Source organism: Lathamus discolor, chromosome Z (assembly GCF_037157495.1).
Source record: "Lathamus discolor isolate bLatDis1 chromosome Z, bLatDis1.hap1, whole genome shotgun sequence".
Classification (NCBI taxonomy): Eukaryota; Metazoa; Chordata; class Aves; order Psittaciformes; family Psittacidae; genus Lathamus; species Lathamus discolor.
Window position 1 is genome coordinate 2,195,529 of NC_088909.1, and position 12,665 is coordinate 2,208,193.

At 63.7% G+C, this 12,665-nt stretch overlaps 3 protein-coding genes across 4 annotated transcripts; 1 reads left to right on the forward strand and 2 right to left on the reverse strand.

Annotated features, from left to right (window-relative positions):
* Positions 1-966: 966 nt before the first annotated feature.
* UTP4 (UTP4 small subunit processome component) lies at positions 967-5,991 on the reverse strand. The gene is made up of 16 exons (XM_065662588.1): positions 5,731-5,991; positions 5,474-5,662; positions 5,282-5,366; positions 5,073-5,162; positions 4,754-4,962; positions 4,410-4,581; positions 4,236-4,327; positions 3,829-3,925; positions 3,360-3,424; positions 3,114-3,236; positions 2,817-2,976; positions 2,442-2,548; positions 2,120-2,215; positions 1,701-1,886; positions 1,446-1,556; positions 967-1,169 (listed from the first exon to the last, which is right to left on the reverse strand). Exons 1-16 carry the CDS (start codon positions 5,887-5,889, stop codon positions 1,053-1,055), a joined length of 2,058 nt encoding a protein of 685 aa, XP_065518660.1. The 5' UTR covers positions 5,890-5,991; the 3' UTR covers positions 967-1,052.
* CHTF8 (chromosome transmission fidelity factor 8) lies at positions 5,983-7,651 on the forward strand. The gene is made up of 4 exons (XM_065662591.1): positions 5,983-6,053; positions 6,395-6,427; positions 6,547-6,664; positions 6,764-7,651. Exons 2-4 carry the CDS (start codon positions 6,405-6,407, stop codon positions 6,974-6,976), a joined length of 354 nt encoding a protein of 117 aa, XP_065518663.1. The 5' UTR covers positions 5,983-6,053; positions 6,395-6,404; the 3' UTR covers positions 6,977-7,651.
* On the reverse strand, positions 7,365-11,503 carry HAS3 (hyaluronan synthase 3). Of its 2 annotated transcripts, none has more exons than XM_065662590.1 (4): positions 11,470-11,503; positions 10,173-10,688; positions 9,483-9,584; positions 7,365-9,398 (listed from the first exon to the last, which is right to left on the reverse strand). In XM_065662590.1, the coding sequence occupies exons 2-4, from the start codon at positions 10,686-10,688 to the stop codon at positions 8,475-8,477; spliced, it is 1,542 nt and encodes a 513-aa protein (XP_065518662.1). In that variant the 5' UTR covers positions 11,470-11,503; the 3' UTR covers positions 7,365-8,474. The 2 variants fall into 2 exon arrangements, with proteins under 2 accessions (XP_065518662.1, XP_065518661.1); XM_065662589.1 differs by having other exon boundaries at positions 10,068-10,688.
* Between the last annotated feature and the right edge of the window lie 1,162 nt (positions 11,504-12,665).

Here is a 12,665-nt window from a genome sequence, read left to right on the forward strand (position 1 = left end):
CGCCCCGCGGGCGATTTCGCGCCCCCGCGCTTTACTTGCAGGCGCGCTCTCCATTTCCCGGGAACTGCCTGAAGCCTCGCGCCCCTGCGCGCTCCATCGGTGGCCGCGATGTGGCAGCGGGACCGGGGCAGCCACTGCCCCGTACCGGGCACTGGGGGATCCGGGGTTCGGGTCCGGGCCCTCACTGCAGGAGAGGCACCGCGGGGCTGGAGCGGGGCCAGAGAACGGCATGGGGCTGGTGCAGGGCACGGCTGAGGGACCCGGGGGTTCAGTCCGGAGAAGGCTCAGGGGGACTTAACACTCTCTACAACTGCCCGAAAGGAAGTCGGAGGAGTCGGTTGGTCTCTCCTTCCAACAACGGACAGGACACGAGGAAACAGCCTCAAACTGCGCCGGGGGAGGTTTAGACTGGAGATCAGGAATAACCTGCTCCCCAGAAGGGTGGTGAGGCATGTGACAGGTTGCCCAGGACACTGGTGGAGACAAGGCCATCAATGATACAGCTTAGTGGTGGCCTTGGCAGTAAAGGCTGGACTTGATGTTCAGAATCATAGAATAGTTCGGGTTGGAAAGGACCTCAAGATCATCCAGTTCCAACCCCCCTGCCATGGGCAGGGACACCTCACACTAAACCATCCCACACAACCTTAAAGGTCTCTTCCAACCTGGTTGATTCTCTGATTTCTAAGGCAACTGATCCACTCCTAGATCCTTAATTTCCCCTCCCTCATTAGGGAATGGGTGTACATACACCCACCGAACCACCCGGCTGCTGGCCTGCATGGGAACCCAGGACACAATGCAGTGAGAAGGTGGGAGATCAGGAGTGCTGCCTTGTCCTTGGGAGGACTACCAGCATTGGAACACCATGAGTAGGCTGCATCCTTATGGTCAGGCCAGCACCTACCTGACTTCTTCCTTGGAACACCAGGGTAGCCCCACAGGGCGAAGACGAGCCCACAGGCATACAGCACAGTGGGGTTTATTTTGTACAGCACTCTAGGAAAACAACATACACAGTTTCCATGGGGCCAGAGCGGCTTGTTCTGCTCTCAGGTGCCAAATTTCTTCTGTTGGGTGGGCAGCGGCAGCTGGGTCTTGATGTCCATGATGGGCCTCTCTACCATCACAAGGCACTTCTCGTCCAGTAGATCTGCAAAGAGCAGGGGCTGGGGGGCACAGAAGGGGCAGGAAATGAGAGCCAAGTCTCCTCTGCCTTGGCTTGCTGGGCTCAGCCACACAGCTCCAGCACTGGTTAGGGCTCTGTGCCCACGAGATCACAGCAAGTGGCTGTGCTGAGACAGGGACTGAGAGCTGCTCTGCTGCTCGGTGAGGGCACAGCATTGGGAGCAACTGGGCACAAGTACAGGGAGGATCACAGGGACCACGGGCGCAGCGCACCCCGCTCCTCGACATAGCACACACCCAGCAACACCATTACCTACCTGGAATTTCTTGCATATCTTAAAGGCGTGGAGCTGCTGCTGTCTGGCACTCTCTGGGAGCTGCTTCAGGATGCACTGGTTCATCAGGAGGGCACTGTTGTCTGGCAGGGGCTATGAGGAGTGCACAGCATGTGTCAGCACTGCCCAGCTCAACAGCGCCATGCGCTGCTCCGAGCAGGGACAGGTATCAATGGCCAAGGGATGTCTGTGACATGGAAGCAAACCCAGCCCTCCTGCCCGGGCACACAGGCTCACCAGGGACTTGTCGATGATGCAAAACATGTAGATATCGTGGAGCAGGATGTGCGAGGGGTTCTTGGGGTTGAAGGTGATGTGGGTGATGGGTGAGTCCCTCTCCAGCCAGACCTTGTGCAGCCCGCTCTTCTGCACCGTGCGGCTCCAGTCCGTGTACTGCTTCTCAGGAATGCTGAACTCAAACAACTGGAGAAGCAGGAGAGGGGAGGTGGGGTGGCTCATGAGGCCTGGCTCTCTCTGGCTTCGCCCTCATGCTGGTGCATGGCAGCCCTGGCTCCAGCCAGGCTGTGAGCCAGACAGCGGGCCGCTGCTCCTTCCCAGAGCTGCAGCTTTCTCATGGGACCAGAAAGCTTCAAGGCCAGGGGGAGACACAGGGAAGGGACTGAGGCCATGAGGGCTGGGACTGGGACAGCTCCTACCTGCTGGTCTGAGTAGGCAATAACAAGGTCATTGGTGACAGGGTGGATGGCGAGAGCTGTCACTGCGCAGCTGTACATGGGCACCGTGCAGTGATGCTGCAAGGCAGGAGGACAGCATGCTGACAAGAACACCCAAGGCTGCCTCCAACCCCCCTTCACACCCACCCACCGCAGCCCTGCTCCATGGATAAAGCCATCCCCCTTTTGGTGAGGGGATCTACACACCAAGCCCACCATCACCAGGACCCCCAAGGCAGGAGGCAGCGGGCCCATTACTGCAGCCGGCCCATTACTGCAGCCACTCTCCAGCTCCTGCTCCTACCTTTAAGCGTTTCAGCTTGTAGACGTGGATTGCCCAGTCTCCACTGACTGCAGCCAGCCAGCGCCCATCTACACTCAGCGCCAGCAGGTAAACAGCCTCAAGGGATCCTGTGGAAGCACCATCACCAGATGTAATGGGTGCTTGAGCCTGCAAAGAGCCCCAGACCTACCACCACGGGACATCCAGACCCCTGTCTTCCCCCTGCTGATCTGCACCCTGCTCCCTACCTATAGAGCAGCACAAATGGCACAGGAGGAAGGATGCAAACACTGCAGAGCAGGAAAAGGGGGAAGCCCTCGGCCTTGCAGGGGAGGGACACAGCAGCCCAGGGACCCCCAGCACCTTCCAACCCCACTAGTTCCCCCCAGTGCAAACCTGATGGTGGCCGAAGCGTGTGCAGGTGTCTGCAGCCCCCCGGCTCTAGGAGCAGGACAACGTGGACAGAACCTCGAGCGGAGGCAACGAATAGGCTGCTGGAGTCAGAGGAGAACTGGAGCTGGTAGGCTGGGAGCAGCAGCTTTGACACTTTGGGGATCTTGAGACAGGAAGAAAGCAGCACTGGCAGATGCGTACCACTGCCACCCTCATCCCTGTGATAACACTGACCATGCCCTGACCCCGCAGGCACCCACTGCCCGTCCCTGCAGTGGGGCAGCCCATCACCCTCCTCACCTTCTCAATTCGGACACTGTCATCTTCATAGTGCACTCGGTAGAGGTGGAAGCGGGAGGCTGTGGCATAGGCGACCCAACTGCCACAGGGCGAGATGCAGCTGCAGTAGATGTGCTCCGGGCCCTGGAAGTGCAGAGGGGCCAAACAGGGTTTGTGAGGTCCCCGCAAGCAGGCAAATGGGGTCAGCTGTCAGAGGGAGAGCAGCGGGGTGGCCATAGCAGACCCCAAGCCCCAGCTCAGTCCTACCTTGCTCTTGAGCTGCACGAGGTGCTCAGGCATGCTGCTCAGGGGAAGGATGTCACCGTCCTTTCCTGGGTCAGTAAGAAACCACACGGTACATCGGTGATGGTGGCAAAACCACACAGATCTCCAGCTCCAGGCTCCCATCCCAGAGAACCCAAATGGTGGGGAAACCACAGCTGGAGATCATGGAGAACAGCACCAAGGGAAAACCCAGACCCTCCCCCAGCTTCCCCTGAGGCTGAACCCCCCAGAGCCCGGCCCAGCTCCACTGGAAGCACAGGAAAGCCCTGGCATATGCCACGCTGGGAATCACAGCCCTGCCCAGGGTCATCACCAGTGTAGGGCCATGTGAAGGAAGGGACCTAAACTAAGCCACTCCTCTGCTGCCCAAGCAGCAGGACAGCTTGTGCCTGAAACCCAGCACAGGCTCTGCCACAGGGCTTGCACTGGAGAGCTGGGCCTTGCCACTCACCCGTCCCATTGGTGGAGCCAAGCCTCCAGAGCTCCAGGTGCTGGGAGAACTGGAAGAGGAGCAGCCGGGCTTCCCTGGCACAGGAGACAAGGCGTCGCTGCGTGCAGAACAGACCGTCATGAACCCACAGCCTGGCACAAAGGGCTGGGCTAAAGCTGAAACGCCCTGGGGTGCCAGAGACTCCGGGGTGGGGGAGAGGAAGGACTTGGGTCCCATGGAATGGGAGCCTGGAGATGGAAAGCCAGCAGGACCAGCAAGACGAGCTTGCCAGCTTCTACACCCTCCGTGGCAGGAGCCTCCAGATGCGCCAGGGCCAGGGAGGGGACCCAGCAGGACGGGGAGAACCAACCTTCTCCCACAGGAAGAGCCGGCCCTGCCAGCCTGCCTTGGCTCAGAGCAGCACTCACGTGGGGGAAAGTGAATTTGCGGAGCACTGCCTCGTAGCCTTTGTCCTGCATCTTCTCCATCAGCGGGCGGATCACCAGCTGGGCGTCCAGGCCTGGAAGCCAAGCACAGGTCAGCCAAAATAGGTCTGAGGACAGGGATACCCAAGCCCTCCTGGTTACCGCAGCCCATCCTACCCCCAGAGATGAGAGCTGTCGAGCTGTGCGCCACAGCTCGCACGTCATGCGTGTGATAGTGGAATGGCTTCGTTCGTATCCAGCGCTTCTCCTGACTGCTCAGCTTCACCGGCAGCAGCTGGAACTGGTATGTGGCCCCCGCTGAGGTGCCCACGATGATGCTGTCTTCTTTCTGGTGAGAGAAACAGGGAAGGGGTTTATGGGTGCAGACTGGAAAGAAGGAGAAGGCATCGCTGGGAAGCAGACAGGGACCAGCAGCCTCGCTCCCAGCCTCAAGGCACCGAGCCAGGCTGCTCCGGCCCCAGCACACCAAAGCCTGGGAATGACACAGGAGACTTGCCCACCTCCGACACAGCCAGCGAGAGGATGGCTGAGTTGCTGACAGTGTGGGAGTCCAGCAGTGTCCCTTGCTCCCAGTCCCAGAACTGCACCCTCCCGAAGGAGTCTGAGGTGACGACAGTGCCACTGGAGAGGAAGGCGATGCTCCACACGATGCACTCCTGCTTCACCTTCTGTACGTGGTAATTCACCATGATCCTCTGCACAGTCTGGCCTGACATAGCGGAAGGATGGTTTGGGGTGACAATGGGTTCCCCCCAGAGCTCAGCTGGTGCTGACAGTCCCAGGGGCCAGGCCAGGCTCAGCTCCCAGGGCATAAGTTACCTGAGCAGACATCAAGCACGCGGACGTTGTCGATGGAGCCAGCTGCTATGTGAGTGCCCAGCGGGTGCCAGGAGAGACACAGGATGCGGCCTGTGGGGAAGGAAGCTCCAGATGTGACCTTGTGGGCTCGCAGCCCCTTGGTCATCACCAGGACGGACAGGAAGGTCAGAGGAAAGATGCACTGAAGTACTGGCCGCTCCCGGACTCACCTTTCCGCCTGTCCAGATTCTGCTCAAACTGTATCCCACCAGGTACAACCTGGAACAGCTTAACGGAGCCATCATCGCAGCCGATCTGCAGGAGGGTCGGGATCAGCCCCAGCAGGATAGGCAGACCCAAAGCCTCATCCACTGCATCCTCCTCCGGGGGCGGCAGAGCCACCCCGGCCCCGCTGCACTCACCGCCAGCTGCGTGCCGCTGCTGTTGACCGCCATGCTCCAGATGGGTCCCCCGCAGCCGTCCACGGAGCAAGCCACGCACAGCCCGGCCAGGTCGTACTCGGTGATCTCCCCGCTGAGCCCGGCCCCGAAGAGCCGGTCCCCGGCCCAGCACAGCGCTTCCACCGAGCGGGCCTCATGCCCGGGGATCACCTGAGGACGGACACCCGTTACCGCCGCTCTCACCGCCGGTGCGGCGCAGCCCGGCCCCGCGCCCTCACCTTCTCCTGGAAGTAGTTGGCGGCGAAGTTGTAAACCTCGACGGTGCCGTCGGTGCGGGCCAGGCCCAGGCGGTCGCTGCGGGGCTGCCAGGCGAGGCAGCGCACGCCCGCGGGCACCAGCCCGAAGAACCGCACCCGGTGCACCTCGAACTCCCCCATCGCGGCCCCGTCCCCGGCCCTCCCCTGTCCCACACCGGCACCGGGCCGGGGCCGCTCCGCCCCGCGCAACCCCCACGTGCGCTCGGCGCACCCGGAAACGGAACTGGGGAGGGAAGAGGAACCGGAACCTGAGGACCGGTGCGGCGGGAGATTCGGGCGCTACGGTGCGGCCGGGCCGCGAGTGCGGGACCGGGGCGGGGGGGAACCGGGACCGGGGGGGGGGGGGAGGTGGAGCTACCGGGGCCCGACGGGGAGGGGGTGGGGGGGGGGGGCTCGGGCTGCCCTGCCCCGACCCGGCCCCGCAGCCCCGGGGCCACTGGAGGGCACCAGCGCCCCGCGCAACCGCGGAGCGGCCCCCGGGGGCTCGGGACGTGGGTCTGAGAACGGGGCTCCGTGGGGCTCGGGGGCAGCCGCAGCACCGGGGCCGGGGAGCTCGGTGCGGTGGGTACCGGGGAAGGGCCGGCCCGGTCCCCCGGCGCTGACCGTGATCCACGGCCCCTCGCAGGGCGGGCGGCATGGTGCAGATCGTCATCTCCAGGTGAGGCCACGGCGGGCGGTGCGGGTCCTGCCCCGACGGCACCGGGGAAGCTGGAGTTGGGGGGGGGGGGGGGGGGGATAGGAGCCGTCGGGTGCAGCCACCGCGCGTCTCGTCCGCAGCGGCGGCGCCGGGGGCCTGGCCCGGTGGGTGCTGGTGGAGCTGCAGGGCGAGGTGGAGCCCCGGCAGAGCGGCGCGCTGGCGGGCAGCCTCCTCGGAGACCTGCACTACACCCGCGAGGTGAGGCAGCCGCGGGGGTACCGGGGCTCGGCCCCTCCCCGGCGGACAGGGACCCTGCTGCTCACCCTCACCCCCGCCGCCTCTCGCTGCGCTCCGCAGGGGGTACCCGTCCTCATCGTGGGCCATCACATCCTCTATGGGAAGGTGGTGCCGCTGGAGAAGCCCTTCGCTGTGCTGGTGAAGCAGGGAGCCAAGGAGGCAGGCGCCGCGGGGCCGGATACGCGTTACACCGTCGCTGCCCTCATCAAAACCAAGCTCCTTTTCAAAACGCGCCCCAAGCCCATCATCACCAACGTGCCCAAGAAGGTGTGAGGACTTGGGCTGGTGGCCGTGAGCTCCAGGGCGATGCAGGGCTGGCATCTCCATCCTGTGTAGAGGACTCCAAGGCCCACCGCATGGTGCAGGTCCTGCGTCTGGGTGCCCAGAGCCCTTCACAGGTCATTTGTACCCCCTGTAATAACTCAGTTTCTGAGAGCTGCCGTGCTCTTGGGCACAAACCGAAGTGCCATTCTAGGTGATGTGGGTCCTGATGGGCAGAGACATCCTCTGAGCCCAGGGGCTGCCCTCAGGGCCTGGACTCAACAGGTCCCAGTGTGCTGCCAGCTCTGCCTGCGGCAGAGTGGCAGTGGGTCTTATCTGCTGATGTGTCCCCTCTAAAAGCACCTCTGTACCTATGGGGACATCTGGTGCTAGGCAGGGACTCAGGCACCAGCTTCCCTTGAGCCAGGGCAGGGGACCAGAACCATCACCCTCCACACACAGACACACACACCACCTTTCCTCGGTGCAAGTCTTTATTTTGACAAATCCATCAGGATATAAAAACAGATTTTTTCCAAAATATGAAAGAAATAAAATAATAATCAACTGCAGGTTCAAAAATAAATAGATTTACAAACAATTCGCAGCAAGTCTGAATACCAAAGAGCTACAAAAGTCTCCTAAAAAACCTTGTATTAAATTAAACAAAACCATCTAAAAGCTCAATCGTAGAAAGGTTTTTAAGCCCTGAAAAAAAAGAGGGCCCATGGGAGAGGACCGGGTGAATTCCCCAGGAAGGGGAGAGGTTGGGAACCTGCTCTTCCCCACCCTCCTCTGCATGCCAAAGCCCAAAACCCAGCGTCTCCCCACTGTCTAGACAAGGTGCCAGGAAGGCAGCAGGGTTGGTATGATGGGGCTGCAGTGACACTCTGGCCAAGCCACAGCCCTCAGTTTCCATGTGCTGGGATCCCCCCTTGGCTCTTTGGCAAAGCTAAAAGGAGGTGCTGCCCTCCTGGGGCAGCCAGACCCCCAAAAGGGGCTGGAGGGAGCCGTGAGGTCTCCCCTGGGTACATGCCCACACACACACAGCCATGGGGCAGAGGCAGCACCAGCCAGTGGTGCTGGCACATGGTGCCACGTGGGACCTTTTTGCCATAGCACCATGGTGGTTGGACCATGAAATCCCCATAGAAAGCACCGAAGGGTGTAGGACACAGGAGTGGGGAGCCTGGCCAGCAGCGCTCCACCTAGCACACCAGTATGGCACTGGTTGGGGGACACCTTTGTCACCCCTGCAGCACCAAGGCTGTGCCCGGCATGGTGCCAGGCAGCACCAGCTCGGCCTCTCCCCATTCAGCAGCCAGCTTTTGTACAAAAAAATCAATATATATGAAAAAACCCAAAACAATGATAAAAGAAACAACAAGACTTGATCAGAAACACAGCAGCGGGTTAGCTCAGCACTGCCCAGCACCAACAGCTCAGCACTTGCTGTGCTGGGCAAGGAGGGACCAGTGATGGTCACCGTGGCGCAGAGCCCCTGCCGCAGTCAGACCTCAGCAAAAGCCAGCCCATGCTGCTCCTGCCGCTTGCCGCAGCGCCGGGCAATGATGGCCATGTAGAGGGCAAACAGGCCCACCCAGTAACAGGCATAGAGGATGGCACCCGAGACCAGGAAGGCCACCTCGGTGTCACTGAAGAGGTCCTGGCTGTAGGCAGTGTAGGCCAGCCCGCCCAGCAGCACTGCTACCCACACCGACACCGGCAGCAGCCCCACGAAGTTAACCACGATGGTCCGGCGCCCTGATGTGCCCCAGCCAGACTTCTTGATGGTGGCGATGGCAAATATCTTGGCAGGCAGCAGGCTGGACATGTAGAGGAGGGCATAAAGGGACATGAAGATCATCTCGGCATTGCCCCGCAGGAAGCAGGCGTAGGTGGCTTTGATGATGCCCACCAGCTGCACCGTGAGCAGAAAGAGGAGGATGTTCCAGATGCGGCCGCGATAGAAAAGCTGGATGACAGTGGCAATTAGGAAGAACGGGAAGAAGCCGGTCACCACAGACTCATAGGTCATCCAGAGGTGATGCTTATGGAACCACAGGGCGTTGTAAAGCCACTCGCGGAAGTAGGACTTGCTCCAGCGGGTCTGCTGGTTGAGCCAGCGCAGGTAGCGGGTGGGAGTCTCCGTCAGGCACTTGGAGCGAGCCGTGTACTTGGTCTGGTAGCCCAGGCTGAGCACGCGGTTGGTCAGGTGCCGGTCATCCCCAAAGCTGCATTTACTGCCCAGGAAGGTCTGGTGATACCAGTCCTCAAGGAACTGCTGCAGCAGGGCATTGCGGTACATGCCCAGGGGCCCGCTGATGCACTGCACGCAGCCAAAGTAGGACTGGCAGGCGCGCTCCACGTTGAAAGCCATCCAGTACCGCACGCTGCTCAGGAAGGAGATCCACGAGTCGTACTTGTTCAGGATCTGGGGAAGGGATTGACATGAGCCCTGGTACTGCTGCATCGCCCCCCTCACCACCCCAGGGTGCCCTCCCTAGCAGGGGGGTACCTGCACATCGCCTCCGACGCCACCAACGCGGGGGTCGGCCTCCAGGATGCGGAGCATCTCTGCGGTGCAGGCGGGGTCCAGCACCGTGTCTGAGTCACACACCTGGGGGCAGAGGGAACGTCGAGCCCCGCTCCCGCTGCACCCACGCACCGGCAGACAGCCCAGCCCGCAGCAGGGCAAGCCCGAGCCGCGGCCGGCGAGACCAGGCACAGCCCCAAGACCGGCACCGCTGCCCTGGGCCACCCAGCCCCGCCACGGGACCTGCCCCGGCCACCACCCCTCACCCGCATGGGGGGACCTGGCACCCCACACCACGATGCTGTCCCACAGCGTGACACCTGCCTGCGGCAGGGGATGCACCAAGAGGTGATGCGAAACGCTCGCAGGCAGGGCCTGACACCTCGGGCCAGCAGCAATTCACCTCCCAACCCCAGTGCTGCTGCCTCGCAGCCAGTGCACGGGGCTGGATCCAGCAGCAGGTGCTGCAATGGGCTCATGGAGCTGCTCCTGCTCCACCCGCAGCCCCTCTGCCTGGACCCCATTTGCTGCCCGCGTTCCCCGTGCCCACCCAGCCCATGCATCCACCTGGATATAGTCCACGGAGTCTCCGAGCGCCCGGAAGGCCGTGTACATCACCTCCCGCTTCCCACCCCACTTCTGGAGGATGCAGGAGTAGGTGGTGCCGCGCACCAGCGCCTGGACATGGGCCAGTCCTTCCCGCAGCCCGGCCTCCGTCTCTCCCTCGCCCCACTCATGGAAGTTGCTCCTCCAGATGTAGCTGCCTGAATGCTCGGAGCCCATCACATCATGGAAGATGTCCAGCATGTAGGTGTCATCGGGGCCATTTCCGTCCACCACCATCACCACTTTGAGGTCGGGGAAGGCGATGCGCTTGACGGAGAGCAGGCACTTCTTCAGGTAGTCAGGATCCTCCTGGTAGGCAGCGATGCAAAGGGCCACCGAGCGCCCCAGCCGCACCGGCCGCCCCTCTCTCCGCATGCGCCGGTGCTCCAGGAAGGCAAAGAGGCTCTGGATGAAGAGGTGCAGCCCCAGGATGGCCCCGTAGAGCCCGAAGGAGAGGTAGTGCTTCTCCGTGTGGATGAACTGGTAGCCCGTGACGTAGGCAGCGAGGATGCCCCCCAGCACCGCCAAGGCAAAGAGGCTGGTCCCAATAACGCGCAGGGCTGTGGAGAGGCTCACTGGCATCTGGGAGGGGACCAGACAGTGTCAGGGCAGGGCGCAGGGGGCAGTCCACGGCCAGACCCACTGCCTGGATCCCCAGGAGGGGAAAGCGTGGGGATGCCGCTTATCTACGCCCCATGGCCACCCTGTCCCTCACCAGTTATCAGTCTGGGGATGAGACCTTCCAGGTGGCTCCCCGGCGTGGGGGTCCCAAGCATCCCGCTGTGCGCGGTGCCTGCACCCACCACCAAGCCCCGTCCAACCCAGCAGGGGCTGCACCAGCTCCCAGGCAACCTCCAGGCTGGAGGACAGAGAAGGACACGGACGTGGAAGCCCCGGGCTGGCCCCATGGGAGGTACCCTGCCTGTGCACGGCTCCCCCCCCCGCGTCTCCGGGTACCTTCCGGCAGCGGGGGCCGGCAGCTCCGGGACCCCCACCCCGGTAAGGACCGGGCCGGGCAGCGCGGACGGGCAGCGGCGAGGACCGCAGAGCCGTACCGCAGGCATGGCCGGGGGGTGCGGGCAGGCGAAGGAGTGCGGGTGGGTGTGGGGGGGAGAACACGTGAGGGAAGGTGCGGGCAGGGGCTGCGGGCAGGGCGCAGAGCCCCCCCCCCCCCCCCCCGGGGACCCGCGAGCTACCGACAGCGCCCCCGGGGCAGCCCCGGACCCTCCCCGGCCCCCGCAGCCTCCGGTACCGGCTCCGCGCTCCCGGTGCCGCCGCGGCCGCTCTCGCAGCGCTGGGGCACAGACCGAGGGTGGAAGAGTCGGGGCGCCCCAAGCCGGGGGAAGGGGGGACCGGGACTCACCGTGCTGGTGCCGGTGGTGCCGCTCTCCCCGGCCGCCGCCGCTGTGCACCCGGCCCGGCCCGTGCGGCCCCTTTATACCGCGGCGGGGCCGGCACCGCCCGCAGCCCGCGGGGGCTCCGCCCGGCACCGGCACCACCGACACCGGCACCGGCACCACCCACGGCACCGCCCGCAGACAGCGGAGACCCTCCCGGCACCGGCAGCACCTGGCGCCGGCTCCAGCCCCGCACTGCGGGAGCGATGACCGGCACCGGCATCACCCGGCGCTGCGCTGCACCGGCACCGGCAGCATCCGGCACAGGCGGCACGGCCACCGGCTTAGCGCCGCGGGCAGGGGGCCGGCCGCGGCTCCCCGCCTGACCATGGCTGGGCACCCGAGGACACCTCAACGGCCACCCCGGGACACCCCGTCCCCGTGCCCCGCTCTCGGGGCCGGTCTTATGACACCACGGGTAACCAAGTGTCTGGTCCCCGCAGCCCCGTGTCCTCGCAAGGCTGTGAGCCCCTGGGGTGCCCAGGGCCTGCCCCACACCCTTCACTCTGTCCTGATGGCCCGTGGGTCCCAGGCCAGGACCAGGGTCACCCGGGAGACAGCAGCCCTGTGCTGGTGGCACACAGTGTCCCCACGCTGCGCTGGTGGCAGGGGACAACCAGCCCTGGGGGGACCATGAAGAGCCCAGAGGAGCTGCAGCCTCCGCTTTGAGCTCAAAACCAGTACGTTTGGGTTTTTCATCCTGATGTGGGCTGGGAGCTGGATGCAAACTGACGCTGTGATTAGGCCCTGACCCTTCCTCCCTCGGGGTCCGGGGAAGTGGATCCCTCCAGCAGGAGCACCGCGGCCAGATGGCTGCCCCCAGCAGGAACCCCCAGCATCACCGTGATGCTGAGCAGCAGATCCGCACTGTAGGTGCTGAGCAGTGTCCGGTGTGGGTGGTGAGGAACTGGTGAGCCCACGGGCACTGCGGAGGGGGCACAGATGCCCCAGGACCCTTGGCACCACCAGTGGGGCTCCCTTGTGCCCCGGCTAAGCCGGGCAGCGGTGGGACGTGGAGGTGTAGAACCCGGTGTGGATCAGACCTGGAGGGGTGCTGCCTGCGCCACTGCTGCCAGGCGCATGCAGGGTGCCCATGGCTGCAGGCAGGGAGCAGAGAGGGGAACAGGGGACGGGGGCTGCGTGTCCCCACCCTGCAGCCCTC